General features: G+C 39.2%; 6 protein-coding genes across 9 annotated transcripts; 2 read left to right on the top strand and 4 right to left on the bottom strand.

Moving 5' to 3' along the window:
- Nucleotides 1–547: 547 nt before the first annotated feature.
- LOC125222993 (F-box/kelch-repeat protein At1g22040-like) lies at nt 548–3,405 on the bottom strand. 2 transcript variants are annotated; one of them, XM_048125933.1, is made up of 2 exons: nt 3,218–3,405; nt 548–2,222 (listed from the first exon to the last, which is right to left on the bottom strand). In XM_048125933.1, exon 2 carries the CDS (start codon nt 2,157–2,159, stop codon nt 744–746), a length of 1,416 nt encoding a protein of 471 aa, XP_047981890.1. In that variant the 5' UTR covers nt 2,160–2,222; nt 3,218–3,405; the 3' UTR covers nt 548–743. The 2 variants fall into 2 exon arrangements, with proteins under 2 accessions (XP_047981890.1, XP_047981889.1); XM_048125932.1 differs by having other exon boundaries at nt 548–2,229.
- Nucleotides 3,406–5,220: 1,815 nt separating this feature from the next.
- Nucleotides 5,221–7,749, top strand: LOC125222994 (trimethylguanosine synthase-like). 2 transcript variants are annotated; one of them, XM_048125934.1, is made up of 5 exons: nt 5,221–5,616; nt 6,420–6,555; nt 6,642–6,733; nt 7,151–7,274; nt 7,355–7,749. In XM_048125934.1, exons 1-5 carry the CDS (start codon nt 5,294–5,296, stop codon nt 7,427–7,429), a joined length of 750 nt encoding a protein of 249 aa, XP_047981891.1. In that variant the 5' UTR covers nt 5,221–5,293; the 3' UTR covers nt 7,430–7,749. The 2 variants fall into 2 exon arrangements, with proteins under 2 accessions (XP_047981891.1, XP_047981892.1); XM_048125935.1 differs by having other exon boundaries at nt 5,478–5,639.
- A 2,597-nt stretch (nt 7,750–10,346) lies between these two features.
- Nucleotides 10,347–11,354, bottom strand: LOC125224021 (probable CCR4-associated factor 1 homolog 11). The gene has a single exon (XM_048127360.1). It carries the CDS (start codon nt 11,262–11,264, stop codon nt 10,419–10,421), a length of 846 nt encoding a protein of 281 aa, XP_047983317.1. The 5' UTR covers nt 11,265–11,354; the 3' UTR covers nt 10,347–10,418.
- Nucleotides 11,355–12,540: 1,186 nt separating this feature from the next.
- Nucleotides 12,541–13,960, bottom strand: LOC125218637 (non-specific lipid transfer protein GPI-anchored 11-like). Its single transcript, XM_048120354.1, has 3 exons — nt 13,599–13,960; nt 13,433–13,459; nt 12,541–12,856 (listed from the first exon to the last, which is right to left on the bottom strand). The coding sequence occupies exons 1-3, from the start codon at nt 13,921–13,923 to the stop codon at nt 12,681–12,683; spliced, it is 528 nt and encodes a 175-aa protein (XP_047976311.1). The 5' UTR covers nt 13,924–13,960; the 3' UTR covers nt 12,541–12,680.
- Nucleotides 13,961–16,103: 2,143 nt separating this feature from the next.
- On the top strand, nt 16,104–17,237 carry LOC125222701 (chlorophyll a-b binding protein CP24 10A, chloroplastic). Its single transcript, XM_048125458.1, has 2 exons — nt 16,104–16,388; nt 16,598–17,237. Exons 1-2 carry the CDS (start codon nt 16,174–16,176, stop codon nt 17,145–17,147), a joined length of 765 nt encoding a protein of 254 aa, XP_047981415.1. The 5' UTR covers nt 16,104–16,173; the 3' UTR covers nt 17,148–17,237.
- Nucleotides 17,196–19,148, bottom strand: LOC125222702 (3-hydroxyacyl-[acyl-carrier-protein] dehydratase FabZ-like). Of its 2 annotated transcripts, XM_048125461.1 has the most exons (4): nt 18,810–19,147; nt 18,677–18,737; nt 18,453–18,597; nt 17,196–17,645 (listed from the first exon to the last, which is right to left on the bottom strand). In XM_048125461.1, the coding sequence occupies exons 1-4, from the start codon at nt 19,033–19,035 to the stop codon at nt 17,397–17,399; spliced, it is 681 nt and encodes a 226-aa protein (XP_047981418.1). In that variant the 5' UTR covers nt 19,036–19,147; the 3' UTR covers nt 17,196–17,396. The 2 variants fall into 2 exon arrangements, with proteins under 2 accessions (XP_047981418.1, XP_047981416.1); XM_048125459.1 differs by having other exon boundaries at nt 18,677–19,148.
- Nucleotides 19,149–19,999: the final 851 nt, after the last annotated feature.

Here is a 19,999-nt window from a genome sequence, read left to right on the forward strand (position 1 = left end):
CATGGTGTCAGAGCGGATCACCGACTGTGGGTCAAATTTAACTGACCCAGCAGTATATCTGGGCCGAAATAAAAAAAAAATGACTTTGGTTTAGAAATACTCCGTGTGTCCTGAATAAGAGTCTTATTTAGTTATGGCACGAGTTATAAGAAATGTAAGGAAAAGTGGGTAGTGGAATATGGATCTCACCTATATAAGTTAGTGAAAAAAAATTAGACACCCCCTCCACCTACCCCTAGCGTCCCGGCACGAGCTCTACAATGGGTGCCCGCGCCGAGACACCCCGAGCTGACCGGCGCCTCCGAAACCCCCCATTGTAGATGCTCTTAAGCCCCATTTAATCTTTTCATATGATTCTTTTTTCTATTGTCGAATTTATGGAATTGTTCCAATTCTTATTAAGTTGACCAATTTGAAGCAATCCTTATTAAGTTGATATTATTGACCAAATTGCTAGAAGTTTGAAGATCAAGAACACCACAAATTGCATGCTGAATGGAACAAAAACCAACTTTGCTGCAAAAATGAATTTGTGAGAGAAAGAAAATGAAAGTATTGAAAAGCAATTTCTATATTGATAGAAAGTAGAAACACACAACAAATTCCACATGATATAGGTATACACATAACCCAAGCATTCATTTACAACCCAATATATTTTCCCTTTATCTTCAAAAACAGCAATGAGATTATCATCTGCTCCAACTAGTAGAAGATGCACAAGAAAACAGCTTCAAATGTAGCTAGACATCAAGGATGACACAGCTCACTAGCTCGGCCGATCGAGCGTCTCTCGTTGCGACGACTTTCCAAACGTTATGCGAGGCCGGGTTTCCAGACGTCCGATGCACGCCATCAGACGAGGAGGTAGACGGGCCAGAATCAAGCCGGTTCCTCCACTCAGCTTGCACGACCGAGATGGCGTGGTTCGCGTCTTTCGTGACGACGTGCAGCTTCCCGAGGAAACTCGTGAGCAGATACGGAGAGTCCGAGTCAGCAAGGTCAGCAACGGGCACGTCTCCATCGACAGTTGTCCAAGCGTCGCCTTGCTCGTTGTAAACCTTGATCCTGGCGCTGTCGAGAGAGGTGGACGGATCGAGGGCGTACAAGTCGCCGTCGACGATCACACTCAGCTTCGTCCCCGCCTGCTTGGCCGGCCAGCCGTCCCCCATTCCAGCCGGCATTTCGACCCACGAGTCCGCCTCCGGATCGAACACCTCGCCTCCAACGTCCACGAAAAAGGGCCAGCAGTATAAGCTTTGAGGAACGTATAGCTTCCCCTTGTACGACGTCATCCCGGTCGCGATAGGCTTGAGCAGGTCGGATAGGAACGCGGTCGGCAGCACTTGGGCTTTCGAAAACGGCATGCTCGGCACATCGGACCATGTCCCGGAACACGGATCGAAAACCTCGGCCGACTGAAGAGGGGTCAGCCCACCTTGGCCTCGGGTAACGCCTCCAACGACGTACAGCTTGCCATTCAATACATCCGTCTTGCAATAAGCCCGGCCTGTCGACATGGGAGCCGCTTGAGTCCAAGCGTTCATGACCGGATCATACTGCCACACGGATTTCATAGCCGTAGCCCTGCAGAATCCACCCATCGCGTAGAGACGGCCACCAACAGCCCCAACAGCACAGCCACAGAACGGGACCTCCACCAAGGCATCTCTCCTCCCGAGCCAGCTTCTAATCGCGTCCGCAATACTGCTAGAGCTAACAGCGCTCCACAAACGGAGGCCACCCGCGCCCCTCCTCGCTCCACCTTCTGCAGCAACGTTCGGCATCAGAGGCAACCGTTGCCACACACGGGAAACTGGATCCAACGCGTGCCACACGAGCTTTTCACCCTCGAGCTTGGTCAATACATAGAGCCACTCCTCTGTCGTGCCGAGCTCTCTCCTCACTTCATAGCATTCTCTACTCGTCAGAGCGGCTTTCCAGCTCCTTGAGACGAGCTTCCCGCTGAAATACATGATTCTTGGGATCCTGGCAAGAATCTGCATCGATATCTCATCGGGCAGATTAGGAATCAGCCGGGGATTCTCATCCCAATAGCTCGAAGACGTCCTTTGCCTCTTACACGCCTCATTTAGAGACGCCTCGACTTGCTCACTGCAGCTTGCTTTTTGACTACTCAAACTCAACCTAGCTCCCATGAGGATGCCCTTTTTTCGAGTTTTCTTCGATTCTTGTTATGTCACTGCAGCTTAAACATTTTCCTGGGAGCTTTGATAGAAGCAAATTAGTCAAATATCCAAAGAGATCAAAGAAAGACTAAGAACTATAACCATAATCTAACTATGCTTTTTTCGAGTTTGCTACGACTTAAAACATTTTATTGGGAGCTTTGATAGCAACAAATTAGTCAAATATCCAAAGAGATTAAAGAAAGACTGAGAACATCAAAACGAGAACTATAACCATAATCTAACTATGCTTTTTTTCAAGCTTGCTTCGATTTTTGTTATGTCACTGCGGCTTAAACATATTCTCGGGAGCTTCGATAGCAACACCATCAGTCAAATATCCATAGAGATTAAAGAAAGGCTAGTACATCAATACGAGAGGTCGAGAACTATAACCATACTCAAACTATGCTTTATCCAACGAGATTAAAGAAAGACTAAGAACATCAAAATAAGAACAATAATCATAATTTAACAATGCCTTCTTCATTTTTTCTATATCAATCCATTTTCTTGGCAACTTTGCAACAACAAATTAGTCAAACACCCAAAAAGAATTAAGAAAGACTAAGAAAATCCAAGAGCTAAAAAACCATAATCTGACTATGAGTCAACACCAAGTTGTCTTAAACTACTATGATTTGCCATTTAGTCAACATATGGTAGAATTCAATCACTGTAGTTTTCAAGGAGAATACACAAATGCCTCAATGAAAATGCAAAATACATTCAAAACCCCATCTAAAAATTTCAATTTCAAATTTCTGTCAAATATTCCATGTCACATAAATTGCACAATCAACAAGATTAATCCATAATTTCCAGTCTAAAATGAAAACAAATTTCTCAAGAATGCAACAAAATCACATCTTTCTGAGAACCCAGTTGATAAATCTTGAATAAAACAAAAAAAAATGACAAATTTTAAAGCTCCACAAATTAAAAACTCGATCAATTGAACTTCCAAAAATCCTAAACGGAAAAAAGGTTAATAGAAATTGTGATCAGCTGAACAATTGGAAAGATACCTGTTTATAGATGACAAGAAAAGACCCAAAAAAATGGATGGACGACGAATTTCAGACCAAAAGGGGAAGCTCGGACATGAAAGTGGGATTGTGTCTGAGATATTTGTAGTATGAGCAGTACAACGCAGTACTCTCTTTTTTTATTTCTGAAGAAAGCATAATCCAATATAGAATTTAACTGAATTTGCTTTTGAAAATAGAGGAAAAAGTATTTATTTAAATGGTAAGTTGATGTGTTGCGTCACCGGCGTTGCCTTTAGCTTTCATTAATCATGGCAAATAAAAAACAAAATAAGGGTGTGTGACACACTGATGTGAATTCTTAAGTATTTTATTATTAATATTTATTATAGTATTTTCCTTTTTAATTATAATAAAATAAAAAATCACAATTCATAATGACAAAAATGGATAATAATAATAATAATAATAGTAAATTAAAAAAAATTGAACTCCCTCCGTCCCAACTAAGTTGAGTCGTATTCTTCTTTGAGATGTCCCAACTAAGTTGAGTAGTTTTCTTTTTTAACAAAAAATAAAACATTCAGTCACTCTTACTTTATTTCACCATCTACTTTTCTCTCTCTTAATCTTTCCTATTTTATTCTTCTCTCTCAATTTTCAACACAATTTATTAATCTACGTGTCTAAAAGATTTGTCTCAACTTAGTTGGGACGGAGGGTGTACATGACAAAAAAAATTAAAAGTGAACATCTCTCACAATAAGAGTCACATTTTATCATTTCAGATTGTCGCACAACAAGAGTCACATTTCACTTTTACAATAAATGGTGAGTAGGCCCCACATTCCACCAACTTATTTCACTCACATTTTATTATATTCATAAGTGAGACTCGTAGTCCACCGACTTATTTAACTCATTTTCTTTTCATTTCTTAAAACTCGTGTTCACACCAAACGGAACTCCTATTGTGGAACGGAGGTAGTAGTTACAACAAAATAAATAATTGCTATAAAATACTCGCTCCGTCCCACGTTACTTGAGACACTTCTTTTCGACATAGGATTTAAGAAAGTCGTGTTTAATGAGTTAAATAAAGTAGATGAGAGAATAAAGTAAGAGATAGAAGACAGAGTATAGTAAAAGAAAGAATATAAGTAGGTGCAATTAGATGTTTTGTTTTTAGCCAAAAAGAGAAATGACTCAAGTAACTTGGGATAAACCAAAATGGAATACGACTCAAGTAACCTAGGACGAAGGGAGTATAATTAAAAACACACACAACTAAAATAACAATAATTAGATCTCATTTCAGCACCCATCAATTGTGTAAAACGTGCTTAGCGTTTTCTTACCGCAACTCCTGCGGATACCCCCAAAATCAAGTTATAAGAAATTTTCGATTCGATAACGATGTTTCCATCATGACTAGAGTTGTCAACTGATCCGCCGCGCAACCTAGACCCTTTCCATCAATGAAACAAAGCCGGTTCAGACCGAGCTCATCGGTCGATTCGAGCTCTAATCGGTCATTTTAAAACACGGACCATCAGAAGCCCAACCTAATCCAAGCCCAGGCCCATGCCTAGCCCATCCCATGGCCCAACGTATATAAGGCCCATAATCTCATGTATTAGTAAATTCTTCTATAATATTTTAAAATTTAAAATTTTAAGAGTATTTAATTATTTTATTACTCCCTCCGTCCCCGATTAAGAGTCACACTTTGACCGGACACGAGTTTTAAGAAATGTAAAGAAAAGTTGGTTGAAAAAGTTAGTGGAATGTGAGACCCATTTTTTTATATTGGTTTTATAATAAAATGTGAGTGAATTGAGTCAGTGGAATGTGAGACCTACTTACTATTTATGGTAAAAATGAAGTGTGACTCTTGATTGGGGACGAACCGAAATGGAAAAGTGTGACTCTTAATCGGGGACGGAGGGAGTATATTAGTAAAATTCTTCTATAATATTTTAAAATTTAATTATTTTATTAATATAGAAGAAAAGAAACTAAGCTTCATAACGTTCAACAATGGTAGCAGAAAGAGCTTCCTCCGTCGCTCTGCAACGAACAAGGAAGCAGCGCAAGCTTCTCAAACGAAAAGGTATGCACAATTCTCGACCTGCTGAGACCGAATTTTCTTCTCACCACTTCGATTTCGCAGCGAAAGTCAGGGAGAAGCGGAAATCGGTGAAGGAGAAGAAGCTCAAGGAAAAATCGAATGTCACTCCGCTCGTGACCAAGTACTGGCTCCAGAGGTACGATCTCTTCTCCAAATACGACGTCGGCGTCAAATTGGACGAAGAGGGGTGGTTTTCCGTCACGCCGGAGGAAATCGCCGCCAGCCAGGCCCGCCGCTTCGCCGGTGCCGGTGTTGTGATTGATGCCTTCGCCGGTGTCGGGGGAAACGCAATTCAGTTCGCGAAAGTGTAAATTTCTTCATGCTGTTCAAGTAATTTGAGCTTTAACCCTGTCAATTGGTGTTTGCTCGCATTTGATTTGCCGATATATAACCTAAATTTCGAATTGCATTTTACATGAATGGAAAGAGAGAAGGGGAAATGTTGTTGATCATAGTTAGTTCCTAGTTTGCTGTTTGATTTGATCATATTTATGCAGAAAGCATATGTAATTAGACTGAGCTGCTATATTGGAAATTCAAGTGAGCTGCTAAATTTGAAACACAAGTGAATATATGTAAGTAGTTTTCAGATGGAAAAATGTCTCCACAAGTTTAGATTGTGTTTTCTCACTATAGCGTAGGATAATCGACCATATGCAAAACGAGATAGAATGGGAAGACGAACACATCTATTGCTAGTAGTTTAGCTTAGCAACGGCCTTCAAAACATATGGAATGGGAAGATGAAGGTCTATTTCTAGTAGCTTATTTAGGTGTACGTTTGTCGTCTGGATAAACATCGGCCTTTGAAACGAGATAGAATGGGAAGACAAACGTCTACTGCTAGTAGTAGCGGGTAAGCTGAGTGGTTAAGCAGTAGAAAGGTTTAGAGTTTAGAGGAATATGGGAACTTGTAGTGCTCAGTATAAATGTTAAGCAGCCGTTCACTATGTTTTTATTCACTTACAATTGCAATCACTGTCAATTCCAGTGCTGCTAATATCGGCAATGCTAATACCAGAAAGTCAGAAACCGAGAATTACTTGTATTACTAACCATTTAATTTATGGTGTCCAATAGCAGTTAATTTACGCTGTATATTCTTGTCAGGTGCCATCATGTTGTTGCCATTGAAATTGACCCAAAGAAGGTTGCCCTGGCATCTCATAATGCTAAGATTTATGGTGTTCAAGATAAAATAGATTTCGTAGTGGGAGATTTTTTCCAGCTTGCTCCTTTCTTGAAGGTAGTTTCTATTGCCTGGGTGATAATGGTCTTCACACTGTGTTGTGTGCTTAGTTTCTAAATTCATATTTCTGGTGATTTCATTAGGGAGACGTGGTATTTCTTTCACCACCTTGGGGTGGACCGTCATATAAGGCAAAAGAAAATTTTACACTCGACTTGTTGAAGCCAAAAGACGGGTACGCCATGATGATAGTTACTTTTTATCAATTTCTCCATGCGTAAATAGTTAATTGTTCTTCTTTAATTTGTTATGTCCCTTATAAGTAATTCAGCATCTCGGGTGAGGTATCAGATAATGAAATAATCTTTTTTAACCTTCTATGGACAACTTAATTCAAAGCATCTCATGTCTAAGTATTACCTATATAGATGTCGTGTAAAGAAGTTGTAGGAGGTCCATATTAGCTATCTAACAGCAATTTTCAACTTCTTAGTTTGGCATTTTACACATAAAACACCTCATCTTTCTTAGACTTTTAACTCGTTTTAAGGTGCCCGAATTACGTGCTTGACATTATCTTGCATGTTTATAATCGTATTCATTCTTCTTTGGCAATGTTTTATGGCTATAATTTAGAGTGCTTCTTTTGCAGCCATTCTTTGTTTCAAGTTGCCCAGGCGATAACATCAAACATCGTTATGTTCTTGCCTCGAAACGTCAATGTGCTCCAAGCAAGCGAGCTTTCATGGCTGTCTTCTCCTCCATTAGATATTGAGGTTACTTCTCATAAAACTGCATTTAATCCCAATATGCATATACTCTTAAATCTTTATACTGATTTTCTCTCTCTTTGAAGGTGGAAGAGAATTTGGTGCATGGTAGGTTGAAGGGAATTACAGTCTATTTTGGGGACTCGAAGCTGTGTGTGTAGCCACATCAGCTAAGCCGAATACCAGTAGGCTCGAGCAGTTGGATACTGAGCTCAAGCTCGAATGGGTAAATATTCATTAAATTAAGCTCGCTTGCCGATTTTTTGTAACTGTTATTCAGGCTCTAGCTCGACTTGTGTTAAAAATGCGGAACTTGTTATTTGAGCTCGAGCACGACAGCCAAGGCACGAGCTTGAGCTTGTTCAAGAGCTTGTCTAACTTAAAATGAAGAGCATGAAGCATTGACACTTGATCATGAAGATCTTATGATACTGTTCGAGATTGAATCATCTTGAGATTGATAGAGATTAATTTTGCAATCTGGGAAAGCAAAGACTCATAATAAGCCAAAGTTAATCATACCATCAAACAACACTTATAAGATTTATCTTGTCTAATCCATCGAATTGAACACCCAAGTAGGATTTGGAGCTATTCCCTGAATACATATATATATATGCTAACTAATTTTAAAGTGCTAACGTACATCCAATCATGTGCTGCCACGTGGCACGAAAAATGCAATATTATATACAGAAAAATGCAATATGAATTTCGACAGATTGCATTTTTGTTATATGAAGATTGCATTTTTTATTGTTGAGTTTTGCATTTTCGATATTGACTGTTTAATTTGCATTTTATATCTATACGGATTGCATTTATATATGTGAAAATGCAAAACTTAACAATATAAAATGCAATTTTGTGAAAATGCAAAACTTAACAATTAAAAATGCAATTTTCCTATAACTAAAATGCAATCTGCGGAAATGCATGAACAACTTCACAAATGTGTATTGCATTTTTATATATACAATATTGCATTTTTCGTGCCACATGGCAGCACGTGGTTGGATGTATGTTAGCACTCTAATTAAGGATGCGCCCTAGTGCTCCCCTATATATATATATATATATGTCTAAATTCAATACTCCCTCCGTCCCCAATTAAGAGTCACATTTTTCCATTTCGATCCGTCCCCAATTAAGAGTCACACTTCATTTTTACCATAAATAGTAAAAATCAATATAAAAAAATGGGCCCCACATTCCATTAACTTTTTCAACCAACTTTTCTTTACATTTCTTAAAACTCGTGCCCGGCCAAAGTGTGACTCTTAATCGGGGGAAGGAGAGAGTATATCTTAAATACAAGGCATCATACCTCTCTCTACTGCTAAGAAATTCAAACTTTATCTGTTGGAATTTGTTTGCATCAAATATATTCGTTTGAAAAGGATATCTATTTCTTTGGAAAAACATACTGATTTAAGGAGGATATATTTTAATAAATTACACAGGCTTGGAATTTTATAAAACTTTTTTCAGTTTAAACCGTTCCGACCGACCCGAAACAATAGCCCAACTTCGGCGGTTTAACGGGTCCAACTGGCCTGAAATAGTACCCAACTCTAGGGTGTTTAAATGGTTCGGATCAGCCCAAAAAATTAGCCCAACTTGGCTCTGACTGACCCGAACAATAGACCAACTTCGGCGTTTTAACGGTTCCAACCGGCCTGAAATAATACCCAACTCTAGGGGTTTAAATGGTTCGGATCAGCCCAAAAAATTAGCCCAACTTGGCTCCAAAGTTTCTCATGCATATTACTAATTTACCCTTGAAAATTATGATCTAGCATATAAATATGTAAATTTACTCATTCATCCAAAAAAAGGAAAGAACATTTCTAATTAAAGGAAATTGATTTGATTAACATTAGTTACTAATCTTTTATTATCCATAAAATTAGTTAAAGTGGCTTTGTAATACTATCTGAAACTTGGCTTTCAAGTTTAAAAAAGTGGCCGTCATTACTTTTTGTCAGTCTTAAAATAGTACGAAATACGAGGAAGATTGATTGTTAGATTTTAATTACATGAATCTTAAAGTCAGTATATTTATGTTAAACCGTTTTTATTTGCTAAACTCTAATTAATTACGGCCTTTACTTCCTTCTTTTTCAGTGTATTTTCGTTTCAAGGAAACAAATCTTTCCTCTAATACCATGCATATAATTCCAAGACTTGAACTCCAAGGAACATCTCCAATTAATTCAAGATTTTTTTTTATATTTTCTTTAACTTCAAAATAATAATTTCCGATAGCTGACTTTCGGTGATTTGAAAACTAACTTTTTTTTTAGGTGAAATATTATGGATTTATTCCAGTCGACAAATTTCAGCATACATATTTGATAGCTATCCGCATTTAAACCAGAATTATACTAGTATGAAATAATGATAGTCCCCGAAGGAAGTCAAAAGCAAGCCGCAGAGGTCATGGTTGGAAAGATTTTTTTAATTATTTTCTTTTACTTCAAAATAATAATTTCAAGTAACTGACTTTCGGTGATTTGAAAACTAACCTTTTTTGTGTAGGTGAAATATTATGGATTTATTCCAGTCGACAAATTTCAGCATACATATTTGGTACCTATTCGCATTTAAACCAGAATCATACTAGTATGAAATAATGAAAGCGATATTGGTTTCTAAAATCACGAACTTTAAAATTGGTCTAGAATATCGCAAACTTTGTACTCCTTTGTACTAAAATTGGCCTCCGAAATGCCCCAAAAAAGATATTTTCATCGAAATTTTATTTTGCCTGAGTAACCGAGATACGTTTTATGATATTTTAAATTACTTTTTAAGTTCAAACAAGTAGGATAAAAAATCAGGTAGAAAACGACATTGATTTAATTGTGTGGTAGACATGCCGTGTGAAATACAAATACATCCGAACTAATTTTAAAGCGACATTGATTTAATTGCGTGATAGACATGCCGTGTGAAATACGAATACCTCCAGACTAATTTTAAAGTTCACGTGAAATAACAAATTTTGGCAAAGTTCATGGTTTTAAGCGAAGTTCATGGTTTTAGAGAGTAATATCGAATTAAATTCCAACAAAATTGAAAGAAAATATGTTTATAATTTTATAGTTTCAAGCATTAACATGCTTTGAAACAAGAGCATTGATGAATTCAATGAACACCTTCATAGTGAAGCAGAGTCTCAGTTAACCCAAAAAACACATAATTAAAATCCTTCATGATCTGCTTCTCTTTCCCAAATCTCTTCATCAATTCCACAAAAACCAGCATTGTGAGCAAGCTATCGGAGCCGGCCTGGTGGCTCCTCCCGAGGGCCCGCTCGAGGCCCATCCTCTTCCCGATGGCCTCGAGCCCCCCGTGCAGGCCGCAGGCCCGGGCCACGGGCTTCACGTCGTACACCCTGGGGCCGAAGTGCAAGTCCACGAGCTCCACGAACTCGGGGAGGGCGCTGGGGAGGAGGCGGCCGCCGGTGAGGATCTTCACCATGAACCCCAGGTCGTAGGCGCCGTGGAACGTCACCCAGGCGAGGCGGCGGTTGAGGTGGAGGCCGGAGAGCTTGAAGAGGACGGCGAAGGAGCGGGAGTCGATGCCGGCGAGGCGGTTCTGGGCGAAGTCGATGCCCTGGCGGCGGAGGAGCGCGAGCGAGGCGGGGTTGTGGAGGTCGGAGGCGGAGTCGAAGTCGGCGAAATTGAACTCCCAGGCGCCGACGCGGCGGCCGGCGAGGAGGGGGAGGGCGCCGGCGGGGTCGGAGAGGGTGAGGCCGAGCTGGATCAGGCGGAGGGCGTCGACGTTGCGCTTCATCACGGCGTAGGTGTCGGCGGCGGAGAGGGAGGAGAGGAGGTGCTTGGTGAGGGCGGTGGTTTTGACGGTGAAGACGGTGCCGGGGAACTCGGTGTCCATGGAGATGATCGGGAATTGGTCGAGGAAGCCTTTGATTAGGCCGAATTCCGATATGAGGTTGCTCGCCCAGACCTTACGGATCTCGATTTCCGCCATTGATCGGAGGGATTGGAGGTTTAGGGTTTTGATCGGAAATTGGGGGATTTTGGGGGAGAAGGAGTTTGCAGAGCTCTTTAAATAGGTTACGGAGAGAGAAAGTTTATACTAATTTTTAAATGGAATATAATAATTACCTTTTTCCAAAGAGGATCGAACAAAAGTAAACAATATTTTAATCTCAATTTTCCAAATGGAATATAATAATACCATATTTAAATAAAAGTTATTTTGCCATATATAACTCTAATAACCAAAATAACACAGAAGGGAGAATAATAATGATTAATACTAATGATTAATGAATTATTTATTTTTACAATTTTCGATTTACATATGTAGTTATTTGTATTACTATTTTTCAAAAATATTGTAAGAGATTTAACACGTATTTATGCCATATAACCTCCATCTTTTTTAGATTATATTCTGAATTTAATTACAACTTCGATTTAATTTGGGATTTATTTATGTCAAATAAACTATAAACACGTTATTTTAAATAATTTAAATAGTAAAAAATTGTTTTCTAGGCTGTCGGAATTTTATAGATTTCAGAAACAATTAATAGTATCAATCAATATCCAAATAAAAATTAAATAGTTCTAAATTTACGTATTTGAATTTTGTAATGAAACTTGTTTCAAAAATAAAAAATGGCAACTTTAAGATAATAAATATTGATAATTTAAAACTGATATTTTACGTACCAACCTTTAAAAGTTGCTTGTATATAACTAATCAACTTTACAAAAAATTCCACACTTGAACCTTACTGACTAACTTATGCATGTATGACTATATGACTTCAGGGGAATGTTAGGGTGTCACCTCCTCTTAAAATAATACAATATCACCATTTCTAGCCAAACATTTGTATATGTGGACGAATAATAAGCTGTCACGTGGCAAAAAAAACCCTAAAAAACACGGCCAGCAATATGCTACACCTTATACAGCAATTTTTCTAGGCCAACAATATCCGACATACTATACAACAATCTTTATTGCTGTGTAGAGTTTATAATATTGCTATATATATGGTATCACAGTGTCACTTTAAGAGGTGGTGTCATTTTGACACAGTGACTTTCAATTTCTAAATTTTCGTCAAAACTATGTACTTACCAAAAAGAAATATGAATGAACTATTAATTTAAACTAATTTTGCAACCAAGAAGCATTTTCTTGTAACCATTATTCTAGTCCTAGCATTTTTCTTTCACCTTTGCAAGTACATGAACATCCCTCAATAAATAAATAAAATCATAGCCCATGAAACTCAAAAATATTTAAATCAAGGTGTCCATAAAATCTAAAGAGTAGTAGCAGCCCACATAATTATATCTACTAGAAATATCACTGCCACTAAATATCCCATGACTAGTAGTATATCAATTTGAGACAAAGATCCTCTCAAAATAAACCGAATGATGCTATTGCACCCATAAATACGAGCAATTCCCAGGAGGCGATCTGCGCCAACAATCCCGCGCTACCGTGAGCCGGGGCTGGAGCGCCTTCGTTACCTCCGAAGCTCGGTGCTGGAGCCCCCGCAACGGAGCTCGGTGATAATGCTAGTGGAGAAAGAGCTGCACCACAAAAACCAATGAATTAACAAAGGGAATGAAATTAAGCAATCCAATTTAGTTGATCATAAAAAAATAAATTTTATAGTCCTCAAATCTACTTGGGTTATTAATCTAGTATCCTTTTGCATTTATTTAAATTGAGATGACTTGACTTCAACGAAAAGTTTAATATTTTATGTTTTTATAAATTAAATAAACATTTTTTATGAAAGATGCTTCTATAAATTAATCAAATATTTAAGTAAATTATTAATAAATAAATCGATTTTATTGGAAACATCATAAATAAATAAATTGATTCTATTATAAGAAATTTACTTTCATAAATTACTTAAATATTTTACTAATTATTAAAGACTTTTATTTGAACCGAACAACAAACCATAAAAACAGTCTGATTAAATGTTCAAATATCTTTTTAGACTTATAATATTACCACTTTTCACGTTTTTATAATTGAAATTATTATCTAAATGAAAAGAACAAAAAAACAAATCCAATTATTACTAAACCATACCCAAATTAATATTCAATCTATCAAATTAGACAAAAAAAATGTTTAATTCATATGTATACCTGGTGCAGCCCCAACGCCTTCGCTCACTGTTTCAACACAAAAAATAAAATAATAAATCGTCAATTTTTTTATTATTCACATATCTAAAATAATAAATCGTCAATTTTTTATTATTCGCATATATAGATACAGATATAGATATAGAGAGAGAAAGGAGAGACGAACGGGAGCAGGTGGAGAGAGAAGGAGCGGAGACGCGGCAGGCGGCGGGGAGCGTTAGGGCTTTGGAGACATTGAGCGTGACGCCGAGCTGCGCGCTGTTTCTGAAGGCGTCGCACAGGCATTGGGGATTCGTCTTCACCACCGTCTTCAATCCGGAGCAGCACGTCCCCTCCGGCTTCTGCGCCGCCCCGCCGGCCGTCACGAACGGCAGGCAGTCCGCCATGCTCGCCACCAGGCTCGTGCAGTCCGCCGCCGCGGGCGCCGGGGCCGATTGCGCCGCGGAGGAGAGAGAGAGCAGCACCGCGATTGCGAAGAAGGTGAGCGCCATTTTCGGAATTGGAGAGAGATTGGAGAAGTTAGGGTTTGCGGAATTGGAATTTTAAGGGAAAGGGGGGAAATGGAGGAGAGGACGCGTGGCGCGGAAGGGGGAGTGAGGTGTCTCTGTTTCATCAGCTGCTGCGAAATTGTGATTTGATTTCGAATTTCAAAAGGTGTGAATCTTTTTCTCATTTGAAAAGTAGGAAATTTATTCGAATTTCAAAAGGACTCGTCACATTAGTTATGAAGGATTAAGCTCTTAATTAGAGTGATTAATTGTTGATTATTGGAGGTAGGGCTGGGAATTCGGCATCAGTTAGTCGGTTAACCGATGACCGAACCGAATCACAACGGTTCTCGGTTAACCGATAACCGACATCCCGAGAATTTCGGTTATCGGTTCGGTTTCGGTTCCAAATGCTAGGCGACGATCAGTTTCCGGTTAACCGGGAACCGATTAGAACCGCCCAAAACTAATCACGCAGCCCTTTTTTTCCTTCACTATTCTACTCTCACGGAGCAGCACAGCCTCCTCCACATCGCGCAGTTGGCAGCCATAATTTCTTGCGCTGCTTTTCTTCCCCCCGGCCGCTACTGCGACGCTCCGCCATGGAACCGCGCCTCCGCCTTCTCTTCACTTTGGATTTTGGCATTTTCAGTATAATTACCAGTTCACCACCATTTTAAGCATAAATATGTTTATACAAACATATAAAACGTTAAGAGCAATTGGTGCAAGTGGTTGGCTGGCTGTTTTTCTCACCTATTGGCAAAGGATTGAATCCCAACAGCATGTTTTATTTTTTTTAAAATTCGGTTACATCGGTTAACCGGAACCGAACCTACCCGAATTCGGTTAGGAACCGAACCAAACCGAATCCATTTCGGTTCCAGTTCCGGTTCTTCATTTTCAGTCAATTGAGGACTCGGTTAACCGATCGGTTGGTTCGGTTAGAACCGAACCGACCGAATTCTCTGCCCTAATTGGAGATTAATTATGATGCGTAAAAATTGATTAGGGTGATTAATTGTTGATAATTGGGGGCTTAGGTAGAATTCATGTGAGAGCATCTCATCAATATAAGGGCATGCGCAATGAGCAGAGTATACAAGCTGTTTGAACGACTAAGCACGGATAGTTGACATATTTGTTCATAGAATTTCATCCCCAAATGAGTTATCTACGCTACCAAACATGTGGAGCGTCACATGACGCCATTGATTTTTTTATTAATCCAAAAATAAGTTTTCTAAAAACTATTACTACTACACTCATCAACAATGTTAAAAATAATTATCAATTCATCATCATCAAAAATCAACAACACCACTTGATAAAGTGGTTGGGAATCGGTTGCCCACGTTTTGAACTGAATTGCTTTATTCTTTCTCATTAGATAATTGCTTTATTGTCCAATTTTTCCACATGTCTGCTCACTACAAGAAAAGCACTTTCCATCAAGCATAGAGTGCAAGAGAATGGAATTCATTCGTGGGAAAGAAGATGATTTTGTGTCCTTTGATGATTTGATCACATGAAAGGCATAAATTTTTTATGAGTTACAAGACACTAAGCTAAAAGGACAACAAGAATCATAGCATAGTATTATTACAAAAACAGTTCAGAGTATACTAATTGTAAATATTTTCCTTTATGTATCTTGTACTCCTCCCCCATCCCGCTCTAAGTTATGTGTGCAAAGATTTAAGAAAATGACACTCCTATAAAAAGAGAACGAGGAGAGAATAAAGTAGATGAGCAATGAGAAAATAAAGTAAAATAGAGTAAATGTGTATTTTGTTAAAATAAATGATTCACTCTAGATTAGACAACCCAAAAAGAAATACGAGTCGCTTACAGTAGGATGAATGGAGTATGTCAATCTAAGATAATGTCGAGCAAACATCCCACAATCATATTCATAGCATTAGTAACATGATTTTCTGTGGTCTTGAGGAGTAGTTTAAAACTCTACCATCATTTCACATGAAAAAAAATGAATAAACAAATAATGAAAAACTAGTGGTCCACGTGGAGGCATTTAAGGTGAGGATGAATCTGCCAATCTGATTGGTTCAAAATCTAACAATCTATCCCTTGCATATCATGAATCCTACTTGGCACCCCACAAGACTCATCTTTCGATTTCCTTCATTTCACCATTTGCCTTTTATACCTATTTTTCCTCTTTACATTTTGGCAATCTACACTCTTAGCCATATCTACTTACAAAATAATTGAAAGAGTGGAGAAGAAGAGATGGCTTCCACTTCAGCTGCATTGGTAAATGGCTTCTTGACCGGTGGCAAGAAGAGCCAGGCTCTCTTGTCGGCCCCCGTCGCTGCCCGGGCCGGTGGGGCCGCCTCCCCCAAGAGGCTGATCGTGGTGGCCGCCGTCGCCGCCCCTAAGAAGTCTTGGATCCCTGCCGTGAAGGGTGGCGGCAACTTGGTCGACCCCGAATGGCTCGATGGCTCGTAAGTCGCTCGCTAGAAAAAAATTGTATTATTAATGGCTATTTGTCTGTAAATACACGAACTTTCAATTATTTTTTTATTCTTACATGCAAATAACCATGTTGTTAATAGGGAGAGATTCTAAATGGGTTAATTTCGAACTTGTTTGGATGTTTTATTTTAAAAATATTTGTCCTATCACTCAAAGTATAAGCATGGTTACAATGCAGGCTACCCGGCGACTACGGTTTCGACCCGTTGGGGCTCGGGAAGGACCCGGCTTTCTTGAAATGGTACCGGGAGGCGGAGTTGATCCACGGGCGGTGGGCGATGGCGGCGGTCCTTGGCATCTTCGTGGGGCAGGCGTGGAGCGGCATCCCGTGGTTCGAGGCTGGAGCGGCCCCCGGGGCCGTGGCGCCCTTCTCGTTCGGGACCCTGCTCGGGACGCAACTACTCCTGATGGGGTGGGTCGAGAGCAAGAGGTGGGTCGACTTCTTCAACCCGGAGTCCCAGTCGGTGGAGTGGGCGACCCCGTGGTCGAGGACCGCAGAGAACTTCTCCAACGCCACCGGAGAGCAGGGCTACCCTGGCGGGAAGTTCTTCGACCCACTAGGGTTCGCCGGGACACTCAAGGATGGAGAGTACATCCCGGACGAGGAGAAGCTCGACAGATTGAAGCTTGCCGAGATCAAGCACGCGAGGCTTGCTATGGTGGCTATGCTCATCTTCTACTTTGAGGCTGGCCAAGGGAAGACACCCCTTGGAGCCCTTGGCTTGTAAGCTTCAATTGTGACATTATTAATGTTGTATAAACAAACTTTTCCAATGTAGAGAGTTTAATTATTGATCGATCATTGATTTGGGAGTTTACTTAATCGTCTAATGTTTTTCCCTTTTACAAACAATTCAATGAAAAGGGCTATTTTGACTACAACTAAATTAGACAGCTAAAGCAATCACCAGATTCTGCTCAGCTAAGATACAAGAAGATGAATAGAAAGAGACGAATTATTGTTGTTGAATCATTTGTTAGTTACCCACCATCAAGAATTCACCTTCACAAACCACCTCTCCGCCAACGTAAGCTTTGCCTTCCAACTTTGCTATTCCGAAGCGTTTCTGCAGCTTCACAAGGTTCATTCTCATCACTAATGTATCTCCTGCTATCACCGGCTTCCGGAATCTTACTTTGTCGATTCCAGCAAAGAAGAAACTGCTGCCCGACCACCCTCCTTCCTCCGGCTGTAGCATAATTAAGCCTCCAACCTGAGCCATCGCCTAGATAAAACAGTAACACGCTATCATCGAAGCTATGAATCTTGAGGAGAAAGTAGCTATAAGTTATGAGTGTTAAAATAAAACAAGGAATACTGCCAAATCACAAAATTGTAATTTGCAAAACAGATAATAAGAACTAATTGAAGTTACAAATGAATGTCATTCCTACATCGAAATTTTCAGCCTTTTGGATTGAACGGTGATCAACGATCATATCTTAAGAGAATGATAAACGATTAACGAGTCAATTAGCAAATACTCCTTGAGTAATTTCTAGAGATAATGGTATACTACTTGATGAAGTTATGCCTGAGGAAGGGAGTTTTACCATTACAACTATAGCATTGATACAAAATTTACAAGAACAGGATAAGCAAAGAATGCAAAGTAAAACAAGTTCGAAAACACTAAGGCTCTAGAGTATTTGGTCGTAGCACCTGATCAGCCACTACTTAGCAGCATATAAATGATGTCAACGCATCAAAACCTAGAAATCAACAATCCGAACATTAAAACCCTTGTCATCGGAGGTGCAAAAAATGACTGATGCTCGAGCATCAGAGACGATAGATGCATCCACGATCATACAAAAACTGAGCCTAGATAAACATCATAAACTACGATTTTACAGCCAATACAAATGCACTACTTAGAAGCATAAACATGATGTCATCAGAGGTGAAAAAACTGCCTGATACTCGAGCATTGGTGACTATACGTCCATCCGTAATCATAAAAGGTTCGATAATCGATAAACTACGGTTTCACAGCCGATACGAATTCAATACTCTAATCACATTGGTTTACCTCAATCATGAGCACGCCGGGCATAATCGGCCTCTCCGGAAAATGGCCGGGGAAGAAATTATCATTGATAGTCACATTCTTAATAGCAACAGCAGACACACCAGGTGTGAACTCAATCACTCTATCCACCAGCAGAAACGGAAATCTACAAACCAAAAACATCAACAATCAATTCGAGAAATCAAACAAAACTGATCCACCAATGAAATTAACGCAAAACCAACCTGTGAGGCAGGATATCCCGAATCTGATTAATGTCCATGACTGTTGGAAATGCAGGGTACTCTGAAGCCGTAAATCGGTGAGAAATTGCAAGCATCAAAGTGAAGAAGCTAAGCAAGAGATGATATTTCATACTCAATTCAATCGGCAGCTCGGCGGAGGAGGCGTGGTCATCGGAGGCAGCGCAGGAAGCGGTGAGACTACGGATTTTGTTGAAATTGGCGGCGACGGCGTGTGATCTGGAGGTAGCGAAAGGCTGCTTGACGGAAACAGAGAGCGGTGGCGGTGCGTTCTCGGGTGGTGGGGAGTGTGGAGAAGTGAGAGTGGAGAAGAGAGAATGCGAGAGGACGGAAGACGCCATTGTCGACGGAGTGTTCGACGAAATGTTTGTGAAGAAGGCTAAATAAACGAGGGCGGAGAGACCGAGATTTTTACTGCGGTCTATATCAGCCTACAATGGTGGTGATTGGTGAATCATTGTCTTTCATTTTTTTATCTATAAATAATTTTATTATCCCTAAGTCGTAGTTTAAAAAGCAACATTTAATTTTTGAAGTGCTACTGCTACTAGTGTTGATCTATTTTAGTATCCCTATAAAATTATTTAATTTTTTTAAATCGATCTAGTACACATATCTTAATATTCGAATACACCATATTAAATAGTAATTCACGAAACTATGTCAGTTCTATCAATTTGTAAGACTAGTGACTCGTGCCTTAATTCATGTTAAAAGGTAATGTTGAAAAAGTTATTAATTATTGGGTCTGTACATGTTAAATTTGGGATAGATGGTTATTTATCATCATAGAGTTGAATTAATTATTTCATAGCATATTAGCATCAATCGTTCGATTTCAACTAACTCATTAATTAAACCAAATGGTCCTATGTCTCTAAAGAATAAAATTCAAACCCAAAACACTTGTATATACCAAAACCCAAAATCGATCATTATAATATCAATGCTAAATTTATGCAGAAAAATAAAAAAATCATGATTTAAATAATACTACTAAATTTCTTCAAAATTTGAATGGTAATGAGATAATGGAGAAATAAAAATAGAATAATATAAATTTTATCCGGTTTTCGGGCCAGCCCATCAGGTTTTCGGATCTGGCCTTAACGGATTGCGAGTTAATCTAGTGCGAGCTAATCGGTTTTTAATTTTATCGAAATATAAATTTTCAACCTTAACCCTATAAATTTGGCGGGCTATTCAGGCCAGCCAATGAATTGTGGGCTACACTAATATAATTTCTCGTACTGATATTTTTGATTTAATATAAATATTTATCATATCATATAAATGGCAGGGGCA

The sequence above is a fragment of the Salvia hispanica genome, chromosome 4, assembly GCF_023119035.1.
Source record: "Salvia hispanica cultivar TCC Black 2014 chromosome 4, UniMelb_Shisp_WGS_1.0, whole genome shotgun sequence".
NCBI lineage: Eukaryota > Viridiplantae > Streptophyta > Magnoliopsida > Lamiales > Lamiaceae > Salvia > Salvia hispanica.